The sequence below is a fragment of the Sylvia atricapilla genome, chromosome 1, assembly GCF_009819655.1.
Source record: "Sylvia atricapilla isolate bSylAtr1 chromosome 1, bSylAtr1.pri, whole genome shotgun sequence".
Classification (NCBI taxonomy): domain Eukaryota; kingdom Metazoa; phylum Chordata; class Aves; order Passeriformes; family Sylviidae; genus Sylvia; species Sylvia atricapilla.
The window spans coordinates 105,719,250-105,743,110 of NC_089140.1; the positions used below are offsets into that span (position 1 = coordinate 105,719,250).

Consider the following 23,861-nt stretch of genomic DNA (forward strand, 5'->3'; position numbering starts at 1 on the left):
TTTTTTTCAGAAAACAAAATTCTTCAGAAAGGAGACATGTCCAAACAGTGGGAAACATTATTTTGTTTTTCTGACTATGTATCTTTTGTATCATGTGTGCAGATGAATATGTATGCTTGTGTGTATATAAAGAAAAACCCCAAAAAACTGAAGGGAAACATTGGTTTCAGGCAAATCAAAATGCTCCGTTCCCCATGAAATAGGAGATTTTTTGATTTGGCTGTGAATAGTGTCAAAACTAAAAGCAGAAGGTCAGAGCTGGGTGTATGAGGAGGCAGAGCTGCTTTGGCTCGCAGCTTTGGTGTGCTGGGGTGTCTGAGGGGGCTGGTGTGCCGATACTGCCCTGCAGGGTATTTTATTCACCCCAGGCAGTGCTTGCTCCAACAAGTCATCTGCCAGTCTGAGTTAAAGCCATGTCTGCAGATTGATACCTCTAACTAGACACAAGGCACCTGGACTATCAGTGATTAAAAATAAGAAACATTATGACTAGTTATTGTACAACTTGCTAGAAACCACTGTATAATAATGATTTGCCATCAGATTAGGTCAGGAAGCAGCTTTACTGCAGCTTGGAAAATTAGGATCAAAAATAGTGCTTTGATTAAAACTTGAGCTTCTGAAAGCTCTTCAGAGAAGAAAGATATGCAAATGCAGATGTATGGGAGAAATTTAGCAATCTGGTTATGCATGATTCTTGAATTTAAAGAGAGTAATTGATGTAACCACTGTGCTACTCATTTCTCACAGTCACCCTGTCTTAATACAATTAAATGAAGCATCAGAATGATCTGGAAAGAAGTTGCCTAAAATACAATCCATAATGGCTCAATATATTAACATAGTGAACTTAGGAGTTTCTGTGGTTGTGCAGCTGCTCTGCATGTACCAATGTCAGCCTGCAGTAGCAGTTTTCTTGAGTTAGATTTATTAATTTCTCCCACATTTAAAGAAACTCCATAACTTTATCACATATTTATCAGCAGTCAAATAATTTCTTTTGGAAAGAACATTTGCTTTCTGATATCATCAGGAGTTGGTCTCCTCCTCCTTTCCCCTTTGCTGCAGCAGTATGATTCCATCAACCTCAGGGCATCTGGAGGTCCCTTACATCCTGTCAGGCAATGTTTGAACACTGGGGAAAAAAAGAATGTTTCAACCAATAGAAAAAAAAGGTTAAGTTCCAAAGACTGGATGTGATCAATATTAGCCACAAGCCTGTTTGACATCTCTATCTGTTGAGCTCAAAGGAGTCCAGCTTGTTCCCTGTGGCTGTTTTAGATGCTGCTCACTGGCTGAGTTGAAGGAGGTACCCATAGCTGCAGTGGAGGAAGATGTGAGGACAGCCAGCAGCTATGGGAGCAGCCTTCCGGGATGCAGGAACTTGTGATTCGAGGATTGTTTTGTGCTGATCCCTTTGAGGATAGCAGATCTTTTCCTCCCTCACAAAACCCAATAGAAGCTGATCACTAATAGTTTGTGTGCTTCTCTTACCTGGCTGGTGACAGGAGACCTTCTGCTGGTGTGATGCAGGGGGTGGTAGATGGCTGAAGCAGCATGGTGCCTTTTGGTCACAGCATCAGCTAATTAGTATAAATAAGGCTGTTTTAAACCAATTTGAAGCTGTAGTTTGCAGGAGGTTTGTGCAGGGGCTGACCTTTACTTTGCTTGATCTTACTTGGATGTCTGGACACTGTGCAGGTCTCCGAGGGCTAAGTTGTCCATGAAGACAGTTTCTCTGCACAGCAAACCTGCACTTGTGGGCTGTTCTGCATGTAAGGTATCAGGGTTTGATAAGTCTTGATGGTATTCACTTTTTAAAACCTCCTACCCTTTTCAGCCGAAATTCGGTGCCTTGTTCGTTGACATCTGTTTGACTGATGTCTGTTTACACCTGCCCCAGCCCAGTTTTGTGTATTAAAAGCGATGCTCTGTTGAAGCAGATGCTGCCTGTTGTCTGTGGCATGGACTTGATTTATGCTTCTGATTAAGGGCTGTGATCATGGTGAGTCCAGTTGCTGCCTGCTCCCTGTGCAGCAGCTCCAGAAGCCTGAACCACCTATGAGCATGGTCTTGGAGAGGAGCAAAGAATTACAGGAGAATGTAAAATCAACTGATGATACAAACAAGCAGTGTCCAGTACGATGCACCCTACGTTTAAAGATGATGTACCCCAAAGTCAGAGGTCTTATGCTTATTCAGAAAATTGTCTCAGGCTTAGCTGGAAAGGGCAATGGTTCCAGCAGTGAGCACACTCCTGCCTAGCTGGGGCAAATTCCCTAGCCTGTTTATCAGTGTTCCCAGGCTGAAAGGCTGATGGAAAGTGCTTCCTGATCAGCATGATAAATGGAATTTTGCATGATAATTATGTTTACAGCAGGACAGATGTACTAATAACATGTTCCCTAAAGACTTCAAATGAGCTATAAAAGAATCAAATCTCTGCTGAAAATGCTGGCAGCAGTATTATTAATTGTGTAAGTTACAGCTGATAATTGTCTTGTTTCATTTGAATGAGGCAGTCAGCTAGTAATAGCTTGTGCTCTGTGGTACCAAAACAGCAGACTGTGCAAAATTTGTCAGTCTGGATAATACAGTTGTGTATTAGCAGTGCGTCCTAATGGACATACTCTGGTGGCTAGTTAAGGGAAGAAGTGTTACAGTTAATTTCTAATGCTGTTTCATCTTTTCTATCAAAATACTTGCATATGTGCCTTCAGGAAGAGAACTGGTGTTTCATATCTACAAAATTGTTTGATGTAAGACAATGCCTGCAGTAAAAAAACAAGCTCTTTTTGTGGTTATCGAGGATTGAAATGGAAAATGACTAATTTGCTGTCTTGTTCCACTTACCTCTTCCACTGTGGTGAAATGAATGGAAGTCTTACCCTTGTTTTTATGTGTGAGAGATCCCACTATTGTGCAGATCTGTTGCAGAGCATCCATAAATGTGCAGGGGCACTGAGATATACATACATATAATAGAGACATGACCTGAAAATCTGTTAGTGGTTATCAGGCCTGATTTTTAAAAGTGCAGTAAAATTAATTTCAAATCAGAAATCATAGTAAGTATTGTACTAGGCTTACAGTTAAATAAAGATCTTGTAGGTAACTAACCAAATTCAAAACCCCACTGTTGCAAATTGAATTACTTTTTGTGACATCCTAATTCATTTGCATTCCCAAAGCGCGTTTCGTTTCATCTTGGGTAAGTTGAGCTGCAGATAATATCCCAGAGGAACATGGTTCTCATAGTCCTAACCTACATCCTTGCTCTGGCTGATTAATCTGTAAATCCTTCAAAATTTCTCTCCCCTGCTATTACATCAAAGCATGCCTGAGTAAAAAACATGTGAGCAGAATCCTGAAATGTGTTCCCACAGCTTGAGAAGGACTCTTTGTGTGTTTCATTAGGCAATACTTCGGGATTTTTTTATGGGGAAACAGACAGTTGGCTTTCTGAAGAGTGCGAGATGTGTTCCTGGGTTAGCAAAAGAGAGCTGATGATCTGGAAAAACTGCCTGGAGATGCTTTGTAAAAATTGTCCTTGGCTCCTTGTGACCTTTCATCACTTAATTCATTGCTAATGAGCTGCAAATTCATTGCAATTCGTTGCAGAGCTTTAAAATTGCCACTGAGTCAGATGACAAAGTGCCTTGTTTTATGTTATCAAGAAAAGTCCTCTGACTAAGGGAGGACTAGGCAGTAATGCAGCTCCGAAAAAAAGTCACAGCCCCTTTGTCTCTAAATCTGCTGGTGGAAGTGCAGAGATTTTGAGAAAAGAAAGTAAGGGGCAGGCCAGAAAAACTAGAAGTCTTATATCATCTTAGGTTCTGTCTGTATGCCTGTTCACCCTAGGGAAATGGTAGTGTGATTGATTTGTTCCACGTAGATAGGCAGAGCCTTTAAAATCAAATATATCCATTTCTGTATTGGCTTAGTGTTTTTTCTTCCTAAAACCATTTAAAAAGTGCATGTATATAAAGAAATTAAACACCAACAAGACAAAACACACGCAAAAAAAGGGCCTCCTCCACCAGAGAAAAATTAAATATGTTTTTGCATCTACGGTCACGGCACTTGCCATCCCAAGGTCTGCCTAAGGTTGTACTTAGCATGGCTACAGTTATAGCCACAGCACTACTCTTCCAGGTCCTGAAAATCACTCAAAATGAGTCATTTCAGACTAAGTCAGCAGACCACACCTCAGCTTTGAAAGAACCAAGCACCGCATCAGCTCAGGGTCTCATGCCAGGTGTTTTTCAGGACTGGTGCTGTGATTTGCTCCTGTGCTTCCCAGATATTTGGAGACAGAGACCTCAGGCAGCCAGCTTTGACCGCTGGGAAGATTTGATAATGTTGAGTGGTGCTTTATGCCCTTCTGAATGCATTTTTAGTAAAGCTATTGACAAGAGGAGGTCCTTCATCAAATGCAGGATTATGGAAGCCATCCCTGCATCTCCTGAGCCTCAGAAGAGGAGGAAGGAGATGCACTATCAAACTGCCTGTCCTGGGACTTACAGTATTTATACAGTATTACAGTATTATTTTTAGACCTTTTGCCCCCACCTCCTGTGGTGTATAGATGTCTGAAGTAATGTAGACAGGTTATATAAACTCACCATAGTTTAATGTTGTGTTGTTTGTTTGTGCTGGGAGAGCTCAATAACTCTGGTCCTCCAGACTTCCTGTAAGGTCAGGGTGTGACCCCATTCTCAATTAATCATCTCTATCAGGAGATGGGTTTGCAACGAGTTAATTGGTGGTTATTTTGCTTTAATGATTGCCTTATCTATTTATTTGCTTATATGTTCTATAGACTGGATCAAACTGAGGGTTCAACACAGATTTGAAGTGGATCACTGTGAACGCTGGGGTTGGTCAGCCAGCATCTACCCTTCCTCACTGCATAATATGAATGTAGCATATCTTTTGGATGTGCGGGCAAATCGCTGAGCAAGTCAGGAATCATCACTGAGGTTGTTTGATACAGCAGTCAGTGGTGCTTTAAGGAGGCTGCCTGCTCTTGCATCTGCCAGAGCTGCTGCCTCTGATCCTTCTGGCACAGCATGAAGAAACCAAGACAGGGGAAAATGGAAAAAGTGAAATTTGTGTCTTGTGCTGCATTCTAATATCAGTCCCCTAAACTGTTGTTGACCAGCTTTGTCACTCTGAGATGCTATTTTATCATTCTGATAATATAAAGTATCAGTAGACTCAGTCTAACAGAGTGCTCTGGCGATTTTCCTCACTTTTGATGTGTTAATGAATCCACTTATAGAGTAAATTGGAATAAAATATTGCAGTTGAAAGGGACTTGCAAGGATCATCTAGTCCAACTGCCTGACCACTTCAGAGCTGACCAAAAGTTAAAGCATGTCGTTAAGGGCATTGTCCAAATTTATTGAAGTTTTTTGGTGGGTTTTCTCTCCCCAAAAACTGACTGGAAACTGATATCTCGTTGCTTGGTATTTCCTAGCCAGCCAACTTGTTGACACCTACAGAAATTCAGTTCTCCAATAATTTTCTAAGCAGGAGGTTGCTCAGATCACATTTTATAACCCAGCACTGTGACAGTATGTGGGGAATATAAGAAGGCAAAAGGCCATAAATTTGGGAGCCTTTCAAGTCTGCATATCCCGCTGTTTGTGGGGTGGCAGAGCAGCATGTGTTCCCTGAATGAGTGGGGATGGTGCCCCGGAAAGAGGCTGTTCACAGCACAGAGTTAGGGGAGTGCTTTCTAGCCTCTGGCCTCTGCCAGTTGCTGTGTGTGCTCTCGGGGGAGTATTGATCCTGGGAGAAGCAGTTCCTGAGCCTGCAGATGTAGGCTGCATTTGCCAAGTCAATGAAATGTTCATTAGGGTGACTGCTGGGTTCTCTCTGTTGTGGAAACAGGTGGGGAGGCTTCTTGGCCAGCTTCTCTAAATATTGGACACGACTGTACCCTCCATACCTTAAAAGAGAGCAATGATAGAGCTACACAACCAAATGTTACCAGTGTTCTGAGAATTCCTGCAATACTTCCTTACTGGAAGTAGGGAGAAGCAAGGGTTCCTTGTGGAGATCCAGTCTCTCAAATGTCACCTTTTAAACCACCATTAGTCTTTGTGCACCTGTGATAGGCTGAACCATGGGGTTCAGTCTGTAGCTGGTCTTTCACCTTGCAAAACTAAATGTTCACAATGGAGTAAACTGGTTTTTGAAAATATTTAAATTTTAATTAGAGTTCTGTACCGGTAGCGAGTAACTTCAGACTGGAAATGAGCCAACTGTAACCATGCTGAGCAGAGGATTGGAAAGGAGAGAGAAGAAAATGATCCAACCCTTTGTTACCAGCAGAAACCCAAGTGGCCAAGGAAGATGCTCTGCCCAGTCATGGTAGTAGGGATGGGGGAAAGAGGAGGATGTTCACTTTCCCCAGAGTGAAAAATGCTGAGTGGCTCCAGGATCTGTCCCTAGTGAGACAAGCAGGAAAGAATCAAGCTCTCCCCCTGCAAGACTCAGGTCCACAAGCCCATTGGTACATTGAAGCAGTTCTCCTGGACAGTAAGGATCTGCCTTTACCCTAATAATGGATCTTGTGGTACTGGGTTTGAAACTAGTTTCCTGTATTGCAAGTATGTTTCTTAGTAAAGCATAAGCAAATGCAATATTTTAAGTAAATACATGTTTTTGAACTCATAGGCCTTTGGCATTGAAACTGACTGTGCATGAACCAACAAGTAGCAAGGCATCAATTCCTGTAGATGTAATAATATTTAAAATTATGGCACTGGACTGTCTCACCATATCACAGATATCAAAAAGTTGAGATGTCTAAGCTGTCCAATATGACAGCTGATCTCTGAACAATACATAAGCTTGGTCTTCAGCAATGAATGGCCAGGGAAAGCAGGGCATTGACTCTGGGGTATGTAATGAGATGCTGGGAAAAGTGCCTGATCCCAAGGGTATGTGTAGCAGGTGTAGCCAGAACTAAACGCAAAGTACGCACCAGTAAACGCTCAGATTTCCACCACCTGTGCCAGCATTCGTATCTCGTGCCCAAAATGCCTCATGCTAACAAGCTTTCTCCTATTTGTTTGTTCTTTGTGCCCTGCTCACACAGGGGGCTTTTCTTTCTCTGCCAGGAACTCTATCCAGACCATTCACAGTGTCTAGGATATATTATTTTAGCAGCGCAATTAATTGCATGTTTGGATCTCTTCTAAGAATATTAAGATGCAAGATTGAAGAATATGTCCTCCCAGATAGCACATGTGTGTCTGGAAGCAAGACAGGGATATGAGGTTGGGCTCCAGGCAAACACCTCAAACCAAAAACCACCTTGAAAGAGGAAAAGGCTGGAGTTTTAATTGCATGGTTATGTATGCAGGCTAGAATTAAAGTCTTTTTTTCAGATTACTTAGTAGTGCACGTCTGTGTTTCCATGTGTTCTGGTATCTACTGCATATAGCTTTGACTTGCAAGAGAATTTCTTAGTTAATTACAGGACTTAGGGTGTTGTGGAATACAACATTTTGTGATTTGATACTTTAGAGACTTGCACACACTCTTGGCAGCGTGTGATTTTTCTCAAATATTTGTTTTAAATGTTGATGCTTCATTTCCCTGGGATGCAATATTTAAGGGGAAATGCTACTTTTGAACAGAACTAAATATTCATTGTTTTGCAATGCACAGGGTTTTGTCAGGGATAAATGATACATGAAGCATCTGTTAGATTCATGTTAATCCAACAAAGGCAATATATTAGGGTGTGGGTTTTACTGTGGCAAAAGGACGTAAAGATGAACAATTTGTATGTTCTGTACAGTGCTATTGTATCTGCTTTGGCAAGCATCCTTGTTTTCGTAAGGTCAGATGATTAATCTTGTTGCTTGCTTCTTTCCCAGTTTTGAGTGTCTCTAATTAAGCTGATGCCCATTGATGTCTTACTGTGATAATGTGTGCTAGGTTAGGAGGTAATGGTTCTTCTGAAAAATATAGCTTTGACAGTGTTCAGGCATACTCAGAATAAATCACTGCACAGGAGCCTTCTGAAAGCTATCACACTGCTGCAGAGTCAGTAAAGTGAAGGCAGTGAATCTGTCAGTCATTGGTTAAAGGTAACAGGATGTAGATTTTTGGCGCTTCTGTGAGAGCTCTGCTGTCTTTAAATTAATCTTACTGAATTGTGGCTGTAGCTCCTCATTATGGCTTGGGCAGAGCCAGCAGAATGAGCACTAGGTGCAGAGGGAGCTTCCTGCAGAGAGAAGATAGCATCATTGAATCATGGAATCATTCAAATTGACCTTCAAGTTCGTTGTGTCCAGGCATTAACAAGCACTGCTAAATCCACCACTAAACCATGATGGTAGTTTCAAACAAGATACATCTTTGGAGATTGGGAATCCTACTGGGGAAGGTGAAAATTAAATGTTCCCCAAGTTAACATGTGGTGATTGCTCTCAACACTGGTGGTTTTTTTCCTTCATTAGAGATTTCTTGAAATCATGTCTTCTAGTAAGACTGATAGTGTGTCAAGTTGAATTGTGCATGAAAAAGCCCAAAAGTTCAAAAATCCTGTTCCACCCCATACCTTCTGTTTTTCTGCGCAGTTGCATGTACACATTCACACTACACAGAGGCTTTGTCAGTGAACAGCTTGCTACTCAGCACTTGCAGTGAGAGTTCCTTATCTCTTTGGAGTGCTGGTAATCTTGATTTTATATTTGATTTAATCAGGCCCAGATGATCCCTCTGAGGCATTGGGACAGGGCTGGGCTAGAATTTTGTGTGTTGTTTGAAGGATCACATGTGTAAAGCTACATAATGATATGTGAACTGAGCATTGTGTTGCATTGTGAAAGGTCAGTGGGATACTTCAGTATTGTCGTGTTTATTTTCTTCATTGTTTCTTAACTTCTTATCTCATTCTTACTTAATTCTTACTTACATCCTACCTCTGTGACAGCAGTGTAAGTGTTGTTCATGTTGAGATGTTACATGCAGACAGGTCAAGAGGCAGCAGTTCAAGTACTGTGTATTTCAGAGCCTCTGCCTTGGATATTGTAGGAGGATAAGGCTTGGGGAAGGAGTTGGATGACAATGTAGGTGAAATACTGAGTGCAGGGGGTACCCCTGGTTTAGGAATGTGTAGCATGGAGCCATGTTCATGCCATAGCTCTCCTGTCATCTCTTTGTTTCTGTCCATCTTCCTGCTTATGCCCAAAAGCTTGATCAAGACTGTGGAGATGTTTGGCATGATATTATTCTCCTGGCTATCGCTAGATTTGAAGGTCTGTCTCCTTGCAGTGCTTTTCCCAAGAAAGCAGGTTGTCGAGAGTCCTGCTAACTCAGGATCTCTGCTTCAGAGCCATTCTTCACAGCCCACTGCAGAAAGCTGTGGTCTTAGACTGTGCAGGCATCCTGCCTGCACGTAGGTGACAGCTAAGTGGAGGGCTCTCAGTATGTTCTCTGTGTGTTTGGGTTGAGTTGCTGAATTAACAGAATAGCCCATTTTCAGCATGTGCCAGATGCTTTGAACTCCCGTTGTGGGCAGCCTTGACAATACACTGAGCAGTGTGGAAGTCCTAAATGGAGTTTGATGTTCTTTGCAGATAATGGCTCTGCTGCATAATTATGATAGCACACAATTAAAACCGGCTTTATATTGCTTTGGGTAGCTCCTGGAAATTCTATTTCCCTTAATAATTTTCAATAGTCTCAGGGTTTGTTTTTCCTGTGTTTGTCTTCCTGTAATATTGGCAAAAGATAGGAAGAAAATGAGCTGGGACATAAGAATCCCAGTAAAAACTTCAGAGGGAGGGTGAGAGGTGACTCATTAGCGGGTCTTTCATCTGGGTTCATGCTGGGGCATGAAGTCAGGGGTCAGGAAGTGAATGGGGATTCGTTCACAGCTGATGTCTGGTATAATATTTCAGAAGAGTGTATTAATTGTCACAGCTTAGCCTGGGAGTCCGGGCAGAGGTGTTCCGCTGGCAGGCCGAGGAGGAGTTGGAGAGAAGTAGCATTGAAGTTTCCCTGGAGTGACAAAGGGGCTGGAGCTGCTGGGGACAGGACATGGCCTGTGTCTGGCAGCTCTGCTTATACCAGTCCCCTGGCCCTGGAAGGGGAAGAGAGCCAGCAGCTGCACTTACGTTCATACCCAAGTCCTGTTCCAAATGAGTTAGGGAAGAGAGTGGCAAATGATAACTTACTCAAAACTCAGACTAGCCTGCAAGATATGTTTGTAGCCATAATATTGTAATATATAATATACACAGATATTTATGTATTTATTTGTTTATTTTTAGTGGAGATTTTTTCATCATACTGCATGGAGGCCTTGGATCTTAGATCTCACTGAATAGTCTCCTTATTTTCCTTTTACTGTTCAAGCCGTTTTGGTGCTGGAAGGAACAATATGAAGCCCAAAAAACCAGCCCTAGTGTTGCTGCTCCCATACAGGATCAAGGTGATGCTTTCCCTGGATTGGCCTATGGGAACTGCAAGTCCAGAGTATGTTCTGGCAGCTCCTCAGGGAGTGCTTGCAAAGGACAGGGTGGCTTTTGAGCAAGACCTCTTTGAGTCTGGAGCTGGCACCTTTCAGGGGGTGGATGGATGCAAAGGGAGACCCTTCACTTGCGCCTCTAGACAGGCCCTGAGGTATCCTGACAGGAATCCTGATCTCATTCCCAATCACTGTAAGTTTTATGGCTACTTTCTTTTCACTCTGCTTCTGCACCTATCTGGGGTAGTGTTTCTGTGTGTAGGATACATCTTTTGTGATGAAGGCACAGTGGAAATAAAGAATCCAGCGTTTTCAAAGTGTCAGGAAGTCCTGTGCTTTTCTGATGCTTCCAGGCCACATTAGTATAAACACAGCTTTGAGCAGAAGGTAATAGCTCAGAGGTTTGCCCGTTTTACCTTCCTCCTGAAGGGAAGAGGTAGCCCAGTGGAAATGGGAACTGCCAGCAGTCTTCGGCTCTGGAAATGTCTTTGTCCTCCCAAGTTCTCCCATCAGAGTTAATGCACCCAGCAGGTGTTCAAATGATAAACACTTGTGTGTCCCATGTCACTGCATCTCTGAAGGGATGCAGTTGTTCCAGATAAAGTGAAGAAGCTTGTCCTGAAAGGGTATTTTTTGTTCTGGGAGCCAGCAGCACCCACACTGCTGGCTTCAGCTGTTGCAGGTTTGTAATCCTAAGAGAAGCAGGGGGAAAATCACACCCCCAACTTTCACAGAAATTAGTTGTATTTAAAATGCAGCTTTTTCTTCCTGATTTTGTAGCTGTGCTAGAAAGTCATTACACATGGATTTATTTTTCCTTATCTCTTGGATTATCATTGGCTTCCTTCCTTCCTTCCTTCCTGGATGAATTTATCCAGTGTTCTGATTGCAGCTCTTTTTTTTTTTTTTTTTTTTTTTTATCACCTCCTGTCTATGTGGCTTAACATTTTGTATGTTTAACATAACTGGGCTGAATATTTTGCAGCAGCTGAGAGCAAAGATAGTATTCCACTGATTGATGGGGTGATTATAGTGAATATATTTGCAGTCTAGCTGCTTTGGCTATTTGTTGTTTTCATTACAGACTTGCCTTATTGTATTTTTCCTTGTATTTAGTTCCCTTTTTTTTTTTTTTTTTTTTTTTTTTTTTTTTTTTTTTTTTTTGTCCTTGTATTTTATTTCATTTTTGCAACTGAGCCCTGTATTAATCTGACTTTGGAGAGGGGAAATGAAGACAACACTTTAGCTTTTTAAGCAACTTCCACAGAGATCCAGACAGCTGGTCAAAGATAAATCCACTATGCAAGCAGGGTCATGAGTATCTTAGAAAACAGCCGTTTAAAATACCATGGCATCAGATGTCTCTTTAGTTTCTTTCTTTGGTCTGCACTTGGAATTTGATTGCTGGGTATTGGTTATTTCTGGGGACATGCACAGGGAACCATCAGCAAGGAAAAAGACAAAAAATATTTTAGGTAGATGTTTAAGGGAAAGTGATACTATATGTTTTTTAAACAAAACAAGTCTGTAAGTTGCATGAGACTGTGACCATTGCCCTATAGAGGCTCATCATTAGAACAAGGAGGTCATCATCTTTCCAGTGCTGAACTGCCTTTTTCTGTGTGCGTTGGCTGTGGAGAGTGAGGGTGAGTTTGGTATACCTAGAATGTGGTGATTAAACTAGGAGGAATTTTTTAAGGCTTTCTGTGGACTAGCAGAAATTAACATTTTTATTGAAACGTCTTATTTGGTTCTTAAGGGCAATTATATTTTTGTGTGTTAGTTGACTGACATTTGCTCCACAAAAGTTCTAAAGCATTTTATATTGAAATTGCATCGCTTAGAGACTTATCCCAAAGCCTGAATGCTGTGTGAGTCACATAGTGCTGTTTTGTTTTGTTCTGCATATATTCTTCCTCCACAATAGAACAATTTTCCCATAATTATTATTGAAATAGGGCATTTTTAAATACAAAATAGATATCAACACAGCTTTACATCAGAATGATGGTGATATGTGATATAAAACAGTTTGGGTTATTTCAGTGCGAGTGTCTACATATACCAGCTGCTATAGCATGTTAATCAATTTTTGAAAAATAACCCTTTTAGGAGTTGTATAGACAAACCCTGGCTGCTTGCCTGAAGAGAGAAAGATGATTAATTTAAATACTAAACACCAGTTGAGGTGATTAATTCTTAATGAAGTCAATGAAAAACTGATTTTTCTTATATTCCCAGGAAGATCTTTTCAAAAGCTTTGCTTTTTCAAAGTTGTTTTTTATCCTGTGTGTGTGGCACAGGATGTGACTTTGTTCACAGCAGGTAGATTCATTAGTTGGCATTTCTAGTATAATATCCAGCTGTGGAAAGCTTATAAAATACTGATATTTAGGTCATCTTAATTAGGCCTTGAAATAAAGATTTAAGATAAAGTGGAGTAATTGCACATCCTTCATTACAGCTGAGCTTCTTCAGTGAGAAGATGGTGTGATTCCTGGGCAGTATGAACTGATTTCAACAGAGTTGTTCCAAATCCTCCCCTCCGGTGCTCCTTTGACAGTGCTGGGAGTTGAAGTGATTAAAACTAATAATTCTGGGGAGAGGTGAAAGATGTGGCAGTTTTCAGCTGGGTTGGGGGCTGGGCTGTTTATCCTTGCTCTCAATGCTACTTGTGCCAGTACCTTTTATGTGTTTTCTTCCTTTCTTCCTGGATGGATTTATCCAGAGTTATGCTTGTATTATGCCCCAGCTGAGAGGGAGCTCAGATGTCAGTGCTCCTCTCCCAAGCCTGGGTGAACAAAGAGCTTCCCCCCCTCCTTTGTGCTGATTCACTTGGCATGTAGGGTACCCAAAGTCAGTACTGGTGAAAATCAGTGTGAGGTCTTTCATGCCAAGAGGGATGGAGGCGGTGATTTCCATCCAGTCTATGTTGCATTTGAGGTGAGCAAGCAAAAATCAGGAGGCAGCATCCATGGTGCCGGGTTTAAGAAGTTGAGACCAGCGAGGGAAGCCAGAGGACTCCAGCAGGCAACTGGATGAGCAGCTGGTGAAATGCAGTTGTGTGTGGTCCTGCCACCCAGCACATCTGCCTTCATGGCAGATGCAAATGTAGGATCTTCAAACCTGGCTCTGACAAACTGTGGGCAATGAAGTTGAGGATGGTGCATAACTTTGGGCAAAGAGAGTCTTGGAAAAAGGCTTCACTGGCAGCTGGAATATGTACCTGGTGCTGTTCAAGCACCTGGCACCTACAGGAAATACAGCATGACTAATTTGATAAATTTAATATGAAGAAGGTGGCAAGGTTGTACCGTTGCTTATCTCTCTTTGACTAACAACATGCCAAGTATGTCTTTTGGTGTTGTAACACCACAAGATGGGAGCGTGCCATTATTTGTGTTACTAAGCTAATGATGTGTAAAGAAATATTAAAAAGCCAACAGCTGTCCTCTGCCATGTCATCTACCAGCGGTGCTGGTAGTTGAAATTTCCAACTTTTGCTTGTGGATCAGTGAAACTGGAAAAGGTGGAGCTCCTCCTGATCTGAATTTCTCCCAGTAGGAGCATTCCTGTGTCCTCTCTGATTACAGATGGAGCCATGGGAGCACCCATGGGTGCAGGGACACGTGTTTGGTCTCTTCTTTGTCTATGCCAGCACATCCTGAAATGCAGACCTTTTTGTTTTTAGCATTTTGAAGGTGTATCCTATCTTGCACCAGATCTTCTAAAATCCTAGTTTAGACAAAGCCTGAGAAGATTTAGGTTTGCATATTTTTCCTAAGAGGATTATGCTTCACACTTAGTTGATCTGTAAATCGTTTGAGGGGTTTTCTGTGATTTTCTAAGGGCAGAAAAAGCTGTGTGCACAAATTGTCATGAAATGCATTGTCTGTGGGTCGGTGATAGAAATTTGGTGTTTGAATTAATAACAAATGGAATCACTGAACCTCAGGTTTATTTTGAACTGAAAAACATTTTGGTAATCAGATTTGCAGCACGGCTGCAGGAACAGTTGTAGCAGCACAACTGGAGGGGCAAGGGAATTGCAGGAAGGATTAGGAACTGCTTATGCTGGCATCAGAGAAAACAATTTATTGTGAAAATACAGCCCAGAAATAAATTAATGAGCACCTTTCCAAGCATATAGGAGTGCTCATTACATTCTTGAAACTTTGCATGCAGATCAAGGGAGTAAGGCAGCTCAGTGGGAATTGGACAAAAAACAGTGATAGTCTTTGAAGACTTTTATCATTTATACTCGACTGGGGAGGTGCTCTGTGCCTCACCCTGGGGATGGATGGGTGCTGGCATAGCTCCTGCCAGCTGGGTGCTGGGGCACAGTGCCACAGCTCTGCTGTTTTGACGCCCATTGACAACAGAGTGGTTTCAATGATTGCCAGCCTAATTTCTCTTTATGTGCCTGCGGGTGGGCTGTGTCTTACACATTCATTTCTGGTATTTATGGTGGTTTTTCAGAGGGTTGGGCACAGTCCTTGTTCTGTGCTGCTGTCAGGGTGTTTGGAGGTTGTGCAGTAGCAATGGCTGCTGAAACAAAGCCTGTGCTGTGGCATCTTCCCTGCCTGCTAGAACAGCCAGAAAACCTGTAATGCTAAGATTTCCATAACTATTTCTTTGAAGGTGGAGGAAGAATGTGACTCAGACATAGGAAAATGGTTTAAAATAGCTTAGCTCACCTGTGCTGCTCATGGGGATGGTCAGAGCTTCTGTTTAAACTGCTGCTTTATGACCAGTGTTGCTGGCACTATCATCTTTCATCTCACTTTAGACACTCCTCAGAGGAGCGATGCGATGGGCATCATGGAGAAACAAGTGGCACTTGCTTGGTAGAAAGTGCAAGGGGCAAAGAGAAGTGTCCACTGTAGCAGTGTGAAGGACAGGCAGTCTCTGTGGATCTATGTCTGCATTATTTTGTCAAAGCTCTGTGCTTGTAGCATTGCCAGCTGTACTGCAGCACATGTGGGACTGTGTTAGATGGGTGTTAAACCCTTGAAGGAAGGGGAGCACAAACTGAGGAGGAGCTGTTGCGAAGCTGTAACTTCTGCTTGGCTGTAGCAGCTTGTATGGAGTAAGTTTGGTTTTGGGTGGAGTCAAATAGATTCAGATAAGCAGAGCAGAGCAAAATTGATTCATATCCAAAGGTATAGCTTGGCTAGTGAGGGGTGGTTTGTGATCTTTACTGAATAACAGCTCTGAGGACTTCCTTGTGCCCTCTAATCAGCAGTGATGTTTTGTGTTCTGCTTTCTCTGCAGACGTCGGCTGATCTCCCAGCGATCTTCTCTGGAGACTCTGGAGGACATCGAGGAAAATGCCCCACTGCGGAGGTCATTTTATTTACTCTCTCTCTGGCTTCTTGTCTGTAAAGCACATGCATGGGGAGGCTTGCTTTCCCTTCTCATGTTGAAAAGTAGCTGGGTCTTCACATTCAGATATTCTTCATAGTGAGTAGAAGTGTTGAAACTTCTCACACCCTGCGAGGTGGTGGCAGATGTGAATTGCATGTTCCTTGGCTTTAGGTCATTAAACAAAAAGGAGTATTTAGACAAAATGTCAGGAATCAAAATGCCAGATTTGCTTAATTGAAAAGTTTAGTTGTAATCAGAATGAATGTCTAGCCCCTAGTCAGTAGTATCCTAACATCTGTGGTACATTTAAAAAGTATGTACAGATGTTTTAATATAGTAAGGTTTTGAAGGCTACTATTTTTAATAAATTTCTGCTGTTTATTCTCTCAGTACATGCAATCTTATTTTGGTTACCAGCATTACTGTCTGCGCATTGGCTGGTAGGTTTGTGACTGCCACCCCACTAATAAATCTGCTCCCATCCTCATTATATTGGCAGCTTCAGTGTGGTTTGATTTGTGCATCTGGGAGACCACAGCTTCCCTCTCTGGGGTCCACAGCAGTTAGTCGCTAGGCGATCCTCTGGGGTGATGGAAAATGGAGCAACTGCTTAACAGTTCCGAAACTGGCTGGTCAGTAATCTGACCAGTGCATGGAATGCTTCCAGGTCAGCTGTTCAGCAGGACATCAACCTAAGTTTGACTGCCTCTTTATCTTAGGACCTGTAATTCAGCTGGTTTATATTGGTGTTTAGCCTATAGCCTTGTTTATCCACATGCAGATTGGCTGTCTCTCCCTGCCTCGAAGCAAAGAATAGCAGAGGCTCTACCAATTGGCTTATTACCAAAGCTTGATTATTTTTACAAAGCTTACTATTGCATGCCTACCAGCACTTTATGAAGTGTTCCCATAAGTGATTCAAATATGTATAATTGGTAAAAGATACAAACAAAGTATGGTTTGCCAGGCAGTATTTTTACTTGCTAATTTGCAGAATTGGTGGTGGAATGTCTCTCTTGGTGCCATTTTTCTGTGAAGAAGCTAACAAGGCTAATTGCAACAGAGGGTGAGGGAATCTCAAGGCCTTTACTAGCAGGAGGAAGGCAGAAATGGCAGTGATGGGGTGCTTTTCTCAGGGTGTGCCTGTGCAACACGATGGTGTTTGGGTACAGTGGTAGGGACTGGCACTGTGGTCTGTGGTTTCAGACTAACATAATGACCTCTGGAGCTGGAGAAGCTGCTGAACTCTGCCTGTGCAGGGGAGAGGATGGAAAAGATGGGTTAGGTAAGCTTAGCACTGAGGGACTGTGCTGGTCCCATGCCCAGGCAGAGGATGCTGATCCTGTAGGTGCCACAGAGGATGCAGGGGCCGCGGTCCTGCCCGGGCCGCACTGCGAGCACAGGACTCATCCCTAGTGCCTGCGAGCTCTGCCTCGCCTGGCCACAAACAGCCCTGAGATGAGACAGAGAGCGCTTTCACAGGCTCTGTGGTTTCAGCTGATCAGAAAGAGCACGGGTGGAGGGCAGGGGGAGGATATTCCTGTTTGTCTCATCTCTCCTCCCTCTGGCAATTTCTTTCTGTGGCTGCAATTTATAAAGCGCATTCAGATGTAAAATAGATTTAAGGCTTAATGTTTTGAAGAACAATTATTTTTTTCCTGGGGTAGTTTATTTTCAGTTGTTTCGTATATTGCCAGGAACATGAAAAGTAATATTTAGTGTTAAAATCAAATAGGAATTATCATTACAAATAGGAGATTTTAAATCTTTCTAAAATTAAAACAAGAAAGAAGTTCCCTTAATGGCTCCTTAATCAATAGCTGAGGAGCATACAAATGTGTGGGTGTTGGTGCGAGTGGGGAAAATTGCATGTTTGCTAGGTTTTAGTTTGGTTTAATTTTTATTTTTTTTTCTGAAAGCTTGGGCTAAGCTGTCATGGCAGATTACAGGAAGTTTTACTTTGCTGAGATTTTTTTGTGGCTTTTTTTTTGTCATGAAGGGAGGGGGATGTTGCCTTTTCTTACTATTATTTTAAATATTTTTTTTTTGTTCGAGCTGTCATGTTTCCAGACTTATTGTCTTTATTGTTCTTGCTGATTCCTAGCACAGGGTGACTTGAATCATTTGTCTCGTCTTTCCTTCCTGCTTTTGTGTAGACTTCTTGGCGGTACAGCAGGGAACTGAGAGTCTTTTTTTTTTTCTTCTCCCTCCCCTCCCTTGCAACTGATTTATTTTTCAGATGTCGGACACTCTCAGGATCACCCAGACCAAAGAACTTTAAGAAGGTTCATTTTATCAAGAACATGCGGCAACACGATACCAGAAACGGCAGGTACTGTGCATGCAAAGGCCACCTCTGCAAGGGCAATTCATGGGAGGTGAGGGAAGGGGCAGGATCAGCGTCCCCCTGCAAGAACACAGCCATTGCCACTCACCACATATCTCCCAATATGTGTCTTTCAAATAATCTGTCAGGGTGCAGGCTGCAGCACATGCTCTGTCCCCCAGGGAAGTACGTGTCAATGGAAGTGCTAGCCCATAGATTTTAAGACCTGTGTCTCTTCAATACAAATACCTGCATGAAAGGAAAATCTGTGATGGTGTTGGAGTAAACTAGGCATCATCTGGGTGCATTTCTTCAGGGCTGTTGTCAGGTTCTAAGTGTGAGGGACACACAGCTGAACCTGCCTAGACCAAGTTTAGCAATGGTTCAAGCATACTGCCAACATCTATTAGTGGATACAACGTGCTGGTAAATGTACAGCCAAGGGTGGTTTTGGCAAGAGGAGGCATGGGATCCTAGTTTCCATGGCAGATGTGGGAAGACAGGCTTCCAGGGGATGTATGAGAGGTGCACCTGTGTCTGCAGCACACCCTGAACTGGGATGGGGACTGCCCAGGTTACAGCCATAGGCACTGGTGGGACCTGTACAGCAGCCATTGGCTGAGACCTGGCTTCCTACAAAGGCATGGTATTCCCATCAGCTGAAGGTGTATCCACCAGCAAAATGGGTTCTGTATTGTGGTAGAATATCCAGCTCAGAAGTGAAACTGACTCCTCCCTGCTTACAAAGAACATACCTGTCCTCTCTGATTTTTCTGAAGACAGTTTCTCTGTGTGCCTCATGATTTTTTTATTCTTGTTCTTCCTAATCTGAGTAGGTTTGAACTAGGCCACATGAATAGGTTGCATGTAGACTAAACTATACCAGTGAGAATTGACCCTTGCACATGCCTGTTCTCATAAAACTGCTATGGCTGAGAACCGTGTATGCTCTGATGGACTGATTTGTGCCTGTAGCCTTTGATTTGCATCAGACATGGAACCACATCAATAGAAATTCTAACATTGCATTGAGCCACAGGTTTTATGAATTAAATTCTGATAGGTGTTGCTTGGCTCAAGAAAAGTTTTCTTCACTGTTATTCTCACACAGTTGAATGCAGTGAAAGGTAGTAATCAACATAAATGTTGTACAAGGTGGCCCTGAGAGATTTAGATACAGCTTTTAGACCCAACTTTTGTATCAGACACATGCAGAATGTTGACTTGACTATTGTCTGACTAGCCGCTGATTATTTTCTTCATAACAAGTACAAGTGGAATCAAACACTGAAAAGCAGCCCTTTAATTTTAGTCCATTTTGTACGTAAGTAGATATATGCTCTGGGAATTTCTTACAGCAAAATATGCGTACAAGGTTTTAGACAAATTCCACAGAGAACAATTTCTGGGATGTGTATATAAAATCTAGACATAAACTTGATAGAAATAATACCTGCAAAAGAATTAATAAATCTTTGATTTGTAAACTCCTTTCTCCATGTTTTGCAAAAAGTATTTGTGACATATATGCAACATTTTACCTTAATTCAAAGATCAGTCATTTTGTCTGACAATATAACTGAATATTTTTCTTGCTAAGAAAGCAGTGAGGAAGCTTCTGTTATTCAACTGGCTTCTTATCTGTGTCAGCAGACACAGTTTTCCAGAATCTTTCCACAATCATAATAAAAATCTCTTTATCTAGAACACAAATACAGTAAGAATGAGAGACACAGTTTTGGCAATAGCTTTCATTCTATGCTTGTAGAGCCACAATGATAATAGCTAAAAATAAAATGCAGAGTTACCATTTTGTGTCATCCCTATGCCTAGCAGTAATTTGATTGCAGACTTTGTTTTTCCCAGGAATCTGGATGTAGTCACTGGTGTTAATAGCCATTCTGGATGAAAAGGACCTCTAGAAATACAGGTGGATCATGTATTTTAGGATGTAGTCATCCTAAAATCAACAGTGTTTCTGAGTACATTAAGATCTTTGAAGCTGATGTCCTCCCCAGTTGCCTGTGTCGCAGAGGAGCAGAGGTGTTGGCAGTGGATAGAAAACCCTCCTAGGGCTCCTTGTCTCAGGTGGCTCATGCATAGTTGTGCAGGATGCAGGCTCTGAGCTGCCTCCAAAACCCCTGACCCTTCTGTCACAGCATGTCAGTCTTTCACTTAAGATGAGGAACCCAGCTTTGCAAACATCTACCCTGAACATACTTTTGAGTGGTGAATTCGATGACTGGGCACTTTCAGAAACTTTTCACTGGCTTGTGACTGTCACAGCAAAGAAAACCCTAGTGTGAGCAATAGCTCAGGGCTCCTCTCTCTACTAGCTGCTCGTTTGCACCTCTCAACCTGTAAAGAGATGTGTCCTTGTCCTGGCACTGACAGCTCTTCCCCTCTCAGCCTCAGGGATGACACGTGTTGAGCAGCAATGATCTGGGTCCAGCCTTTGGCAGTCCTGCAGCAAGGCAGGACCTGCTGTGGCTAAAATAGGAGTTCAGCTATTTAGCACAGAGAGAAAGCATACAGAAAAATACACAGACTGGAGCTTAATCAGCCAGTCCTTGTAAAGCTTCTTGTTGATAGTTCTGATCACTGGATAAACCGGTTTCTTTGGATTTCTAGGTCGTTGCTGATTAAAGGAGTTAGAAGATTAGGGTTCCTAGACTGTGTTAGCAAAGCAGTCTTGTAAAACAGCACAAAATAATTTTTCCCGTTTAAAGCCAAAGACAAGTCAGTCCTGACGTAGTTGCAGCACAGGTAGCCATCAGAATATGGTTTTACCCACTTTACTCAGCAGGTTTATTGGTGATATCCTCCATAAACACTGAAGCAGAAGATTAGCAAAAACAAGCCACTGAAACAGCAACCTGTGCCAGCTGAGCAGTTACTGGTGAGAATGGGACAAGAACAGCTTTAGAGTTATCATATATACCCGGTATAAAAAGCAGTAAAACAACATTCCTCTCCCACCCCCATGCCATTGCTTTCTCAGTTTTTTGTGAGCAAACGCATCTAAGTGAAGGCTAGACACCGTCATGAAATCACTGTCTCTTTTGCTGCTCTCTTAACTGCACGCACATGCAGACTGAGGTTGATGACTAGCAGCACCCCCACAGTTCATGATAACTCTCAGCCACCTTCTAATCACTCTTAAACTTCTGAAACTCCAAATTAAGGGCTGCTGCCCTGACAGCATCCATGGTTTGTGTGTTCACCTTTGTGTTCAGGGCAGCAGAGCCTTGGCAGTTAAAAATCATCAATCAGGAATGAGAAAAGAGGCTGCAGTATTCCACATATGGATGATATATATCATGTGTGTATCACATTGCCTGATGGCAGCCTTTTAGTGAAACACAATCAAACCTAGACAGGTGCTAGGACAAGCAGGCATTATTCTTCAAGTCTTGAAAAGTACTGATTCTGTTGAGAGCTTTGTGCTCATAAGGGGTTTTTTGCAGTATACACTTCATAAAGAAATTGGAAGATTAGCTTTTATAGCCTTTGCACATTGTCAGAATTCTCTTGCAAAATGATGCAATGGTTGCCCTGAACCATAGTAATTAGTACAACTTTTTGGGGAAATGTGAGAATTAAAGAATGAAAACCTATTTGTGAAGTGGTTTTAAGCATGTCTAGGTGGCAACTCTTTGCTGAAGAGTTGAAACCAGGAAAATACTTTTCTCCCATAAACAATTTTGGATTTTCTTGTACAGCAATGGACTTCCACCACAACTTCTTCTCCAAAGCATACTTTGTGGCAACCTTTTGGACTTTCTGCCCCAGCAGACCATTGCAGGCTGCCTGGATTTTTTTGCCTCCATGCATGTCATCAGACCTATACATAAAAGGCCATTTTAAATCCCTCCATGATGAGTATCTGACCACTGCTTTCCCTGCTTCCTTTCCAGTCCGGCTCCTAAAGCTGTTTTGCATCACTCTCCCTCAGCAGATTTGCAGATGAGGTTTTGTGGCATCCTGGCAGTGGAGGCCGTAGACTCCTCTCATGCTCTGCCTGGGAGATCTTTGTGTGAAAAGGATCTGCTGGTTAATGGAAAAAGAGGCAATACTTGGGTCCCAAGGGAAAGAAATCTGAAAAAAATACAGGCTGGGCTGGTGCTTTTTATTTCCTTTCTTGTCTGATTCCTTCTGATACACACAGTTCTGTGGTGACTTCCTACTGTTGTCTCTGCTTGTGGACATGGAAGCACCAGTTTGTTTTTCTTTTGAGTATTAAGAGTTGAGTGGTATTTTTAGGGAGGTGCAGGGCGTTGGTGGAAGAGCTGTATTTCCAGAAGCAACCAGAGGGAGGGGGATAATATGCTTAGTGGGTACTGTGGTTTTCCGAATTCAAAGATGCTTTCTGATGTCAGCCTCGAAACCTGTGCCAAGTTTCATACATCAGCAAACAAGGCTTCCAGTGAACAAGCAAGCTGTTGTGAGTAGCAGCCATTCAGCAGTAAGCAGTGGCAAGCACAAAATTAATCATATGCCAGGGTTTTTTGCTTGTGGATTGCTGTTCTCAAATGGGAAAAATTATTCCTCCCTGCTCTGTAACTCACTGCCACACCATGAGACCATCTTGTAGGATCTGAGACATTTCCCTTAGGTAAGGAGTGTTACAGCATTCAGACAGCAATGAAATTGTGCTTCATCTGCTGCAGGAGAACTTCCTAAAGCTGTATGCGTGTTTATTATTAGAAACCCTTCTTCATTAAGGGGTAAATCCCTCTTTGCTTTCAAGCAGGCTTTTAAGGAGGAAAACAGGATTGCTATGACAGAGTAATCCAGGAGAAGGAAAATTGATCATTCTGCATTTTTCCAAGGATTATGTGCAGCAGCTCTCTTGGGGAGCTAAACCTTTTCCAAGAACGATGACTAAGCTGGTCCCTTAAGGAAACAGTGTTCTAATAACAGTGTAACTGTATGAGATTCATAGGTGCATGTGCTGGTTTTCAGACAACAAAGAGCAAAATAGCTTGCTAGGGTTTGTTGTATGGCTTTGACCAGTGCAGGACAAAGGATGAAAAAAATTCAGGTTAAATCCTCCCCCTCCTGTGGGACACAATGTCAGAAAAATCAACATTGGAGAGCAGAGTAAGGAAGTGCAATAGCCCTGACAGGTAATGTAGTGGTAGGTCCTAGCATTTTCATCACAAGTGGAGATTTTTAGAGAGATTAAATATCAGTAAATTCTAACACTAATCAGGTCAGAAAACATCACAAATTGCTGTTACTCTATCTTAGAGGAATTTGACATGGTGCAGCCTGTTAGCCAACTTTAGAGGGAAGAATGGTCAGTTGTACAATGGTACAATTCTCAGTGTCCTAAAGGTAATAAGGAAAAAGGGTATATTTGTAAGCAGTTACTTATTGGCATTTTATATCTTCTTGACCAAGCTTCTCTTGGCTTTTTACAAGTCTGCATCTCCCAAAACTTTAGCTTAGCTGCTGGCATTCTACTGTTTTATGGGAGATTGGTCCTGACTTCAAGGTGGTTTTGATGTTGCTTAATATGTCAGAGCCTGATAGCTGAAGGCAACAGTGTGGCTGTGTAACAGATAGGTTGCTCCAAGCTATTTGATTTAAAGAAAATTAACTCCATCTGAGCCAAAACCAGGACAGTATCGCACAGTGACTTTGCAGATGTTGCAGAGATTTGGA

General features: G+C 42.3%; 1 protein-coding gene across 2 annotated transcripts in view; it reads left to right on the plus strand.

The window, feature by feature from the left end:
- The window catches only part of CABLES1 (Cdk5 and Abl enzyme substrate 1), a 71,962-nt gene that overhangs the window by 18,385 nt on the left and 29,716 nt on the right, over positions 1-23,861 (plus strand). For both annotated transcript variants that reach the window (XM_066329851.1, XM_066329858.1), the window contains exons 2-3: positions 15,773-15,844; positions 18,105-18,197. In XM_066329851.1, coding sequence (XP_066185948.1) covers positions 15,773-15,844; positions 18,105-18,197 — 165 coding nt within the window. The remainder of the gene's footprint in view (positions 1-15,772; positions 15,845-18,104; positions 18,198-23,861) is intronic.